This window comes from Anolis sagrei, chromosome 1 (assembly GCF_037176765.1).
Source record: "Anolis sagrei isolate rAnoSag1 chromosome 1, rAnoSag1.mat, whole genome shotgun sequence".
In the NCBI taxonomy this organism is placed as follows: Eukaryota; Metazoa; Chordata; class Lepidosauria; order Squamata; family Dactyloidae; genus Anolis; species Anolis sagrei.
Window position 1 is genome coordinate 287,284,326 of NC_090021.1, and position 12,264 is coordinate 287,296,589.

At 37.5% G+C, this 12,264-nt stretch overlaps 1 protein-coding gene across 1 annotated transcript in view; it reads left to right on the plus strand.

Moving 5' to 3' along the window:
* Positions 1-10,339, plus strand: part of LOC132766526 (cytosolic phospholipase A2 epsilon-like) — a 51,913-nt gene extending 41,574 nt beyond the window's left edge. Inside the window, exons 16-21 of the mRNA XM_060760876.2 lie at positions 891-1,028; positions 2,408-2,515; positions 4,610-4,798; positions 6,512-6,681; positions 7,705-7,894; positions 9,975-10,339. Coding sequence (XP_060616859.2) covers positions 891-1,028; positions 2,408-2,515; positions 4,610-4,798; positions 6,512-6,681; positions 7,705-7,894; positions 9,975-10,183 — 1,004 coding nt within the window. The 3' untranslated portion in view covers positions 10,184-10,339. The remainder of the gene's footprint in view (positions 1-890; positions 1,029-2,407; positions 2,516-4,609; positions 4,799-6,511; positions 6,682-7,704; positions 7,895-9,974) is intronic.
* Positions 10,340-12,264: the final 1,925 nt, after the last annotated feature.

Consider the following 12,264-nt stretch of genomic DNA (forward strand, 5'->3'; position numbering starts at 1 on the left):
AATAAATATAAGACAGTGTCTTATTTTCGGGGAAGCATGGTATCTCGAGGTTTAACTTCTGACAGATTTGCTTTGTATTTTGGGGAAAAGGCTGCAGTTTTTAAAAACATTGTATAGTTCTTTTTATTTTTAAAAGTCGAAGCAGTAGTTAGCTTTTTCTCAACAAGATCAATGGCTGTTTAATAGGACCAGCAGATCTTAGGATTTTCAAGTTCTCTGGAACAAAATCTGAGAGGCTAAGGAGGAGATGCCATTGCCTCACATCTCATTCGAGTGACAGAAGTTTCATGGGTGGGAGGAGTTAACTGCATACTGCTACCTAGTGTTTGGGAATAGTAATTCTCGAACAGTTCAGAGCCTGAAACCATTCAAGAATAAAAACTGTTTGACTTTCTGATGCAATTTATATTGAGGAAACTTGTCTGAGTAAAAGCTGTAAATTCATTTTTACAGTGTTTTAATGAATGATATGAGTCTTTTAGTGACTGTGCAATTTTGGTCAGGATGAGTATGCTTTTGCTGGAATGGAGGAGGATGCTTAAAAAGGCTTTTGGGAATGCCTCACATTAACCCTTCCTGTTTAGCTCTTCTGACTAACTTTTTAGAACAGCAGTTCTGTTCTTCCTCTCTCCCTTCACCACCATTCTCTCTTCATTTCTTCATTTTCTCAGAGCAAATTAATAAACTGTATGACAGTCTCAGTATTAAGTGGTTTCCACAGATTCAGCATCCATGGATTCCATAATTCATTACTTAAAATATTTTTTTTAAATCCCCAAAGCAAACCTTGATTTTGCAGTTTTATACAGGGGACAACATTTTATTGTACCACTATATATAATGGGACTTGATCATCCATGGATTACATCTCCATTTTGTTGTGCTCACAGAATGGGTGGAATTCACTCCTTATGAAGTGGGAAGCTTCAAATATGGGGCATACATTCCTGTAGAAGATTTTGGAAGTGATTTCTTCATGGGGCGAGTGATGAAGAGGCTTCCAGAACAGCGGATCTGCTACATGCAAGGTAAAATTGTGTAATGAGGAAAATATTCATTACTTCAACTGATATTATGTAACAGAAATCAGTTGACCTATTATCAAGTAGTACCTGCTTGGAGATCTCTAATCTCGAAGATTTATTTTTTTCAAGAGTGGTTGAAGATATAGTTGATGCTGTAATGATATGCGACACACATTGCAAAGTTCTTGAACACAACAATGTGTTAGAGTGCCGTGCCTACTGTCAATATGTAAGCCTCTTCAGAATTAATTCAGTATACTTACTTTTCTATGTATCTACTGTTGTTTTCATACCACAATAGTTGTAGGCTGCTATTTTGTGGGGAGGTCTAGGTCAGGGGTTCCAAATGACAGCCTGAGGGCCTGATTCAGCCCACACTTATAAGTTTATATTTGTTAAAATTGTTCTTCATTCTAATTATTGCATTGTTTTTAAGTGCTTTTTTTTTGCACAACAAATAAGATATGTGCAGTGTCCACAGGAATTCATTCAGGTTTTTTTTCAAATTATAATCCAGCCCTCCAACAGTTAGAGGGACTGTGACCTTGCCCTCTGTTTTAAAAGTTTGAGGACCTCTGGTCTAGGTAGTCAACATGATGGAGGCAATATTTATTTATATTTATTTATTACTGTATTTATATCCTGCCCTTCTCATCCTGAAGGGGACTCAGAGCGGCTCACAAAAAAGGCACAATTTGATACTACATATACATACATAGAATAAAATAAAATAAAACAAAACATATACATTAAATATTTTACTTTTGTGTCAGAACGTTGACTGAATTTTATTGTTGAGGACTTGGCATGTTTGGACATGTGGCTTGGTTCATGCACAGACTGGGTATACTTACCTCAGTTGGGAGGTGTTTTTCTAAAGAACCTTGGAGACAAGATCTAGATGCGTTTGGCAAATCTTGGAGGTCATCCAACCCAGCTATCACTTTCTGGTTGTGGAAGAATTAACATGCAGCAGCCCATTTTAGAGTGGGCTCACTACTTACACCACTCCCATCACTCCTAGCTGATGAACTCAGTTGAGCATTGATTGGAAAAATGGATCATCAATTACTAGCAATCTGGTTGCAATGCAGAAATAACAAGATTGCACAGAAGTTGTAACTAACAATGTTCTGGCCTTTTCTGTACCAACAAAAATTGTGTTATTTCTTCCGCTCTCCTCCTCCCTCTGGGGAGCCATATCTCACCACTAGGGTCTCAAGAAGAAAACGCTACCAAGTTGTGTGAAACAGAGAGCAAAAACAAAACATAGGTTCAAAGACACAGAAAAAATGCTTCAGTTAGTAAGAAAATGGCAGTGATGAAACTGTAAAACATACGTCATGATTTTTGTGTGTTTTAAAACCTGTTCCAATTCACAGGCATGTGGAGCAGTATATTTTCCTTGGATTTCATGTTTTTCTGGCACTTGGCAATTAGCTCAGAAGATTTCTGGCACAAATGGACAAGAGACAGAATAGAAGAAATTGGTAATGTGATTTCCTTTAACCTTTAGCTTTTTTTGTTTTAAGAAAATAATTTCATAACTTTATTTAATAGTATAGTTGCATCAGAATTATTTACAAGGGCATTGGTGTGAACAGCAGCCCTTCTACCACTTAGTTGCCCCCTTAATTTTAAAAGTAAAAACTCCACCCAGTGGTTGGACCATCTTATAATTTCTACTAACTGAATTTTTGTCCCAGCTCAACAAATATCCACCTAGCCTTTAAGTTTTTAGGAACACTTTTGTTTCCTCCATCAATTATTTGGGTTTGGCTTTGGTTTGACTATGTTCCAGGAACAACCTTTTTGAAAACGTATTCACTTTCTTTGACTTTTCCACATTTTTCTATGTAACAACTTTGAATCAAATATCTTTAACTGGGATTGTTATCACTTGTTCTACACAAAAATACTAAACACTGTGAAAGTACAAAATATTATTGTGACACTAAAGTTAAGAAAACAAAAACAGACTAGCATTTGTTGGTTGCATAACTATTCAACCTTGTGGCTAAATCTCTGTAACTTTGCATAGTTGGGTCCTGCCATTTTTTTCTTTCATCTTGTCAAAATTGTTCCAGCTTTGTTAATTTGGATGGAGACTGCTGACAAGTTGCCATTTTCACTTTGCCACTTAGCAAAGTTTTGTGTCTTTTTAAATTATTTTCCCCATTTCAGGATTGCAAAAATTATATGCAGTTTTTTATAAACCTCTTCCTCCTCCACCACTACCACCACTTCCTCTCCCTTTCTTCTTTTTCAGTAGCATAAACCTCCAACATCTTGTCCTTAAAAAAACCTCTAATGTTTCGTTGTTCTTACTGCAGATAAGTTAAAAACAGTAGTTTTCTTGCTGTCCTGCAGAAATGAAACATTTAGGCATTCCTCTCAGGATGTGTTAAAGAATAGTTCAATTTTATTTTATGTTATTTTAATGCTTTCTATAATAAAGTACAAAGAGGAAGAGAAAGGACAGACCACTTGAGACTAGGGATGGCAATCATATTTGAAAATATATTTAAGAAGATAAAAATGTGTATCTCCAGCATTGGAAACCCTGACAAGGTGAATCTTGGACTCTTTGCAATTCAGGACTTATTCTGTGCAAAATTGGAACACAGTGGAGGAGTTGTTGGTTTTGTTTTGGTTGGTTGGTTTTATTTTTTCTTCCTTAGATAGGAACCAACATTTTCCGCTGAAGAAACAGCATTTTCTGCACAGCAAATAATTTTGTGCAGAATAAGTTCTGAACAATTACCTTTTCACAGTGAGGAGAGAATGGCCAAAATTGCTTGTTGTTGCCTTCAAGAATGAAATCAGCAAAGAATTGCAGCCCTACTTAAGTCTAAGAAAAATAACAAAAGAATAAAGTGGAATGAATAGAAGGGTGACTAATAATTGTTTACTGATTTTACCAGTAAATTGTCATTTCCTGAAAGAGACTTCTATGAAGATATTAGCTTGCTTAAAATAGTAGGAAAATAAAGGTTGATTCTGGCTGAGTCTCATTAGTGCCATCACAGCAAAGATGGTGAATCCTTCAACAACCAGCCAATGGCAGTTTGTTTGTATTTACCTATGTTTTATAAGGAGCCACCGGTGGTGCAATGGATTAAACCCTTGTGCTGGCAGAACTGCTGACCAATAGGCCAGCAGTTCAAATCCAGGGAGATTGGGTTGAGTTCCCTCTGTCAGCTCCAGCTCCCTATGCAGGGACACGAAAGACGCCTCCCACAAGGATGATAAAACGTCAAACACCCGGGCACCCCCTGGGCAATGTCCTTGCAGGTGGCCAATTCTCTTACACCAGAAGTGACTTGCAGTTTCTCAAGTCACTCCTGACATGAAAAAACCCCCTACATTTTATACTGTAGTCAAAATATTTTGTGTCTTTCACAATGTTCTATCCTTTGAAAGATACAAAATGAAAGGTGGAAACTGGGGATAAATATTTTTTCAAGGAATGATGCAAATAACACACTTTATCACTAAAACTTTCCTCTCCTAGGCGTTTGATGATTGCAATGGTACTATAACCACATGTATCAAGGGACTAAATAATTTTTTACTTTTTTCAGATGATTCTCTTCCATCTACAAATCCACACTGTTTAGAAACTCGCCTAGTTACACCACCTGGCCAGCTTTCTTCTGCTCTCCGAGATGTCTTAACAGGACGCCCAACAATGGCAGAGTATCCCAACTTCATGAAGGGCTTCCACTTTAATGATGACTATTTGGAGAACAAGCAATTTTCTACGTGGAAAGGCACAGTATTAAATCTATGTTTGTAGGGATGGACTCAGGTTTTGAAACATTTTTTAGACGTTACTCATCACAACCAGAGTCTTGGCAAAGAAGCTGGTACACCCTGCCTTGTTTGCTGGAACAACAAGTGATCTAATTCTGTGTTAACTGAACTAGGATTTAACTGAGTGGTAGTAACAGTCCCATGAACATATCATGCTCACTTATGTTTGGTAATTAGCTCAATGAAATATATTTTGTAATTAAAAGGAGATCAAAACTGAGATACAGCTAGTGCAAAGCTATGTCAAAATTGCTGTGATGAGGTTTGGGTTGCTTTGAATCTGCATTTGCTGCATCCCTTTGTGTGGATGTCCTAAAACAATTGTGGAGGTAACATGTTGCCTGCTTTTAGCTCTTCCTTCTAGAAGAAGCATATTCACATTTTAATAACACACATTTATTTAGTTCCTCTGCTATTTCTACACTTTCCAATATTGTCAGAACTAAAAAAAAAACTTATTTTCTAGTAAAAATGTGATACCAGTTGCACTCTAAAACTGTTTCTTTTAACATAAAAATAAATAAGTAAATGACAGATAACAGCTGCATCAATATAGTTTCATTCAGGATACATGGTACAAGTACTGAGAAGATATACTTATTAAACAGGTACTGTTGAAATGGTTGTTTTTTTGAAAATATCCAAGGACCACTGGGCTGACCAGGTATGTATGGGTCCATCTACACTGTAGAATTAACGCAGTATGTGATTGCCATGGCTCACTGCTTTGGGACTTACAGTTTTACAAGGTCTTTAGCCTTCTCTTCCAAAGAGTCCATTTGCCTTAATCATCAGCAACTCCCATGATTCCATAGTATTTAGTTATGACAGTTAAAGTGGTGTCAAACTGCATTAATTCTACAATGTAGAATTAATGACATTAGTGTGTCATTTAAAAACTGCTTCATTTGAATTAGATTTAGATTACCCACAGGACAATTGGCAGGGCTAGTCTTAGGTCAGGGAACAACTGTGAAGCTTTCAAAATTGTGGCCAATGGTTTGTACAGTGTCTGCAAAGTTAGAGTGTTGATAATGCTCTATATCAGGCATGTGCAAACTTTGGCCTTCCAGGTGTTTTGGATTTCAACACCAGGAATCCCAGCCAGCTTACTGGCTGTTAGGAATTGTGGGAGTTGCAGTCCAAAACTCCTGGAGGGCCGAAGTTTGCCCCATGCCTGTTCTATATGTTTTATGCCCTCCACATCTGAAGGATGCTCTGAGGCTTATGGACTGTGGTAGTTGGTACAAACCCTAACCTATAAGGTGGCTAATTCAGTCAAGCTCCTATTGTTTTAAACAGCAAAATAAGAAAATGAAGGCATGCTGACAGACAAGCCCTCTAGACATATTTATCATGCACATTTTGTAACATTGTTTTTCTGAAATGTCTTTGTTCCTATGTTTTCCCCCTAAAGACTTCACATTAGCTTACATTACAACAATAATGTTAAAAACAACAAGATAAGAACAACAATATTATTATTATGATACAAGACAAACTAGTAGAAGAAAACATTAAACATTAAAATTAGCAAAGTTTAAAATAAGGACTCAAAAAGCAGTTAATTCATGGTATCCAAAAGAATGAAAGAATGAAGAGGGCACTTTGTTACTTTGGCAGAGAAGGTTGTTACTCACAAAAGCTCATGGGAAATATTTGTTTTTCAGACACCGTGGTGGATACTCAACCTGACAGGCTGATGGAAACAGCCGCACAACCTCTATCTCTGGTGGACACTGGGTTCTTCATCAACACTAGCTACCCACCCCTTCTTAGACCAGAAAGAAAAGTGGATGTTATATTACATTTAAATTACTCCGGAGGTTTACAGACCAAGGTGAAATATTTCATTGAATTTCTGCTTTTCTGTCTTACTGGTTCTGATGCAGCTTCCTGATTTTAGAGAACTTTGATTTTACCCCTTTCGGATATATTAAATTGCATAATTTATATAGGTGACAACATTTATCTTTCCTTGGTACAGTTATTATTATTGGTACAGGTTTTTTTAGTGAATAATATAAAACTTCTAAATCATGCTTATATTATTTGGAGAAAAGTGTTCCTTTCCCTAGATCAGGTTTGAGCAACACAACTGATGGGTGTCATGCATTTTCTGTCAATTTTTGTGCCATCTTTAGCCTCTAGAAGGGTCCTACTCAGACTCCTGCTGTTTAACTTTCCGTAGAACCAGCAGTCAAAGAGCAACTTTTTTTTTATTTCCAGCTTCCCAGGAGCTCTGATCACTGGTTACACAATTGCTTTGAATAGGGTTTCAAGATGTCTTGCAAAGCTTAAAATACAGTAGATATAAAAAGCCGTAAGGCTGTCCATCTGTTTTCCAATCTTGCCAAATCTTTCTGCAAAGAATGCCACTGAAGAAAATTGCATTTCTGACATTACATTGAAGCTGGATTAACAATACTACATCTTAAAAGCTCACCATCTGAAAAACCAAGCAAATATTTCCAAAAAAAAAGTTTGGTCATTTTTTTAGTTATGTAGATTTTGAACTTGTGTGCTAGATATTGCGAAGCTTTAAGTTGCTTTCTCGCTTACTTGTCTTTCCATATGTAGTGTAAGGTTTTTATATATAATTAGTCCTCTGTATCTACAAATTCTGCATCCATGAATTGGACCAGCCATAACTTGAAAATATTTTTAAAATCCCCCCCCCCCCAAAAGCAGCCCCTTTTTTCCATTTAATATAAGGGACACCATTGTACTATACCATGCATTTTGTGGACCCTGGAACCAAACCTTAGAGAATACTAAAGGACCCATTGTATTTACATTGATTTTTGTATCTTTACCTCTGTCTAAATTTTCACAGTTTGTTTTGAATGATTTATTTATCTAGAATCTGGACCAATTTTCAGCATATGCTTCTGAGCTGAAAATCCCGTTCCCTAAAGTTGAGATCAGCGAGGAGGACAGGAAAACCACCCTAAAGGAGTGCTATGTGTTTGAAGATAAAGAAAATGTAGATGTACCTTTAGTGCTCTTTTTCCCATTAACAAACGATACTTATAGGAGATATTCAGAACCTGGTAAGTTATGTGAATTGCATAGGTATGTGCGGATGAACTAAGGACTCTTTCTGGATTGTCTCCAGACTGTGTGAAAGACTTCATTCCCTATTAGAGTCTGCCTGGGTTTTAAGAACTTTAGGGAAAGTTATCTGTTGCACCACCTTCACAGGCACATTTGCTGATGACACAGGAAAGAGCCTGTCATGCCAGCAGCTCACAGACTTTGGCCTATTTCACTGTTTTGAATTAGATGTTTTATAAGTTTGTTTTGTTAATCTTTTATATTTTTTTACATTTAACTGTTTTTGTTATTGTTGTGTGCGCTTAAGTCATTTCTCACTTATGGAGAGCCTAAGGAAAACCTATCACAGGGCTTTCTTGGCAAGATTTATTCAGAAGAGGGATGTCATCACCTTTCTCTGAGCCTCAGAAAGAATTTGACTTGCCTAAGGTCACTCAGTGAGTTTTCAAGCTGAAATCTGAACCCTTGTCTCCAGAGTCTCTCAAACATTCAAAGCACTATGCCATGCTGCACTTTGTTTCAGTATATATTGTAGGCCAACTTTCCTTATCAACCAACCAGCCAATCAAATGACCTGAACTCGTAGTTTTAAATCATTATATAGTCCTTCATAATTCCTTTGAGACCCAACAAATTAGATGGATCACAGTTAATTTTGTTACCATAGTCTTGTCATTACACCTCATCTTTTTTCAGTTCTTTGTTACTCTAGTATGCCTATGGACAATCCATTGCTCATTGGCATTATGTGGTTGTCAGAGACTGCCTGCTTAGCCCCCTATAAGGACCTATGCTGTCTTTTGCCTCCCTCCCTCCATGCCCTGCTCTCCTGCTGATGAAGAAAGAATACACAGGGATTTCTATGTTCATCTAATCTCTTCTCCACCATAAATTCTTAATAATATTAATTTTTACCTACCTCTCTTTAAGGCTCAAGGTGGGGTACTACATAGGCAAAATCCAAAGATAAAATTCACAGTTTAAGATTGTAGGCATGCAATCTTCTATGAATTCTATTTTAAATTCTGACACACTGAGCTGTTGGAGCTCTTCCAGCAGGTTGTTCCACAGTCTTGGGGTGGCAGATAGAAAGGTCCTCTGGGTGATGGTTGCCTGTCAGATTCTGGCTGGTTGAAGTACAGGGCGGGTTATATAGGAAAATCTGATCCTGTAGGTAACTTGGACCCAAACAATGTAGGGCTTTAAATGAATAACCAACACTTTGTACTTTACCCAAAAACTAAATGGCAACTAGTGGAATTATTTTAGTATTGATATTACAGGCTCACTCCTAGATGTTCCCGGAACCAGTCCAGTTGCCATATCTTGAGTTACCTGGAGTTTCCAAACTTGGAATATATATTTTTCATTGGCATCTAACATAATGGGATAGCAGCCCAACCAAAATTCTCCCAAATAGCCAGCAATCAGGAATTAGGTAGTCTGGGTGGAATGAATGTGGGGGCCTAATTCTTCCACTTGCTGTGTATCATCTGCTGCATCATTTGCTGCCAATAAACTTTATGCCATATTATAGCAGTAATGTGCCACTGCTAAGGAGGCCTGGAACTTTGTCTAGTGTCTGAACAGAACAGAATATCAGAAAGGACTCCCACATAGATGAAACAATCAAATGTGCCACAGGGCTCCACCTGGTCCCTATTAACTTCTGGCAACTTTGCTGTGATTTCATGCAATTTTGCGCATTCTTAACAAAAACCTTGACCTGTTAGCTAATATTATTCAATTCTATGAAAACAGGAAGAGGGCAGTCTCTCTTCTGCATCTCCTCCCCCAAATGAAACATTAAATATGTGCTTTGGAAGGCTGGAAAAGCCCCTGGTGTATGTTTTTAGTTTGGAAAGGCTGCCATTAGTCAGAGTATGACCACCACTGCTTTCATAGACTTTTTTTTAAAAAAAATAACCCTTTTTGTTGTCGGTTATGTTGTCATAACATCTAGAAATATTTAAAAAGTGGGAGATGGTAGCTAAGGTTAATAACATTCATTTCATTGGGCCAACTATGTCTTAGATTAAAACCTTTTTGGTAAAATTTGGTTGTTTTCTCTCTCAGGTGTGGAACGGAACGCAGGAAATATAAAGGAAGGGGATGTGGATGTCTCTACTATATTTTCCCCATTTACTACTCGTGAAGTGTGCTTCTCAAGAGCAAATTTCAGCAAATTGGTGAATCTGACTGAATACAATGTCCTAAACAATGAAAAGAAGATTGTTGAAGCCTTGCGTGTAGCAGTGGAACGGAGAAAACATCGGAAGTCATAAGCTCCTCTGCTGCATGTTTTCATCTGCAGGTGTAAATACACTTAATAGGAAAGCAGCCTCCTTAAACAGAGAGGGACTTGTGAATCAACATGTGGAAGATTCTGATGTTAGTCTAATGTTAGACAAATAAATAAAAAAGTTAAACACAATTTAAAATTGGAATTCTGGTTTAATTGTGTAATTGAGTTGGTTGACTGAAAACAATCTGGTACCCTCTGACAAGGTGCATAAAATATTTAAAAAGGTGATATTTGATTCTTTGCATCCATAGTTAACAAATGTTGAGCAATATTTTACACTTAGTTAAGTGGGCCCAATTAAGCAACCTCTTCTGCCGCCTTCCCCCCCAGCCCAGAATCAAGCAAAAACATCATTCAGCCATGTTCTGATTACTGGTAGAATGAGCCTCCTTCTCCTTATGCAGCTGACGCCTTGTAAAGTAGGTGGTGGTGATGACTTACAGTCATGATAATAGTGTCAAATCATGACTATGTAGTGATTGTGAATATGGAAGCATTTTGGATGAGTAAATCTTGCTAACCATTCCATATTCATGATCACTACTTAGTCATGATTGCGACAGTATTGCCACAGTACTATGAAGAAAGAAGTCAATTCTGCTGGCAATCTGAGCCTAGGTGACGCCATTTCCATCCAGTTTTGGGAACTTGGGAGCCAGCAATCAATTATATTTAAATAAGCAGCTGATGTAGAATCTGGCCATTTTGTATTTTAGCATGTAACTATACACACACACACACACACACACACACACACACACATATATATAGGCTTCCCATGTAGCATACACAAGTAGCGTGTGGTATGAATATGAATACTATATGGGAAGGCATCAATCAATGTACGGTTGGCACTCCACATTTGCAGGGCTCTCTTTCTAGATTTGATAATTTGCGAGTATGCAGCTACCACTTAATTAGCTCACACCCTAATCTCTTCCTTTCAATCTTCTGTCTTTCCAATAATGCAAGACAGATTTTTAAAACCTCTTCCCAATCCATCAGTCTCTTCAACTAGATTTTTCCTCCCAATCCTCTTTTTTTCAGTCTCCTGTTCCAGAAAAAGAGCCAGCCAGATTTTAGAGTATTTCCTAACTCATTAATTGCCTCACCCCAGGCCTCTTCCTCCCAATGACTTGTCTTTCTAACAGTGCCGGTCAGGTCTTGAAGTTGACTGGCTCTCTTGGAACAGCAGGAAATTTAGAGGATAGAATTGGTATGCATGAGGAGGCTTATGATACTCCAAATTTTCCCATTTTTGCATGGGTACTGCACCCTAACTCCCTACAAATGTGGAGAGCTGACTGTATTGTACTCTAAGAGACAAAGGATCAAGAAAGCTGAAGGTCTCTGCTGTTAAGAATCTGGAGGATGGAAATATGACCTCTGATCCAAAGTTGCAAAGGTTTAATGTTCTACACACCTGTCAGGAAACATGACAAGAACTTTATTGTCTCTTCCCACCAGGAATGTAACAGACACAGGAAACTCATGGCTCCACCCAGATATAACTAAGTCCAGCATCACTTTGTGACTAGATCATATCACAACATAATCCACACAATTGCTTCTCTGCTCCAACTGGTATTGCAGGTGATTGAATTGCTAAAAAACTTGAAAATACAATGCACAGATGTGATAATAAGTGAGCACACTATGACAACTATACCTCTGTTGCTCCAACTGAGGTATTTTTTTTAGATTTGTCTAAAGAAGCATGAACACTTATGATATGGCTCCTTCAGTTTTGTTAAGTTTTGCCAGTTCTTGGCATTTTCTTCTTAGCTTATTCCATTCTTTTGGAAGATGTTTTGTAGCAATTTCTTGGATTTGCATGAGGTGTTTTAAAACTGAGTCAGGGTTTCCTGTGATTTAAAAAGCAAATGTTTTTGCTCTCTATTTTTTAAAAATAAACTTCAAATTAAAGTCACAGAATTATAGTTCAAATGCGTCATTTCACTATAACTCGAAACAAAATCGAAAAGGAGAAGAGGAAAACAGATTGTTCTGCTGTATCTCTGAAACAAGGGCCGTAGCCAGAAAAAAATTTCGGGAGGGGTT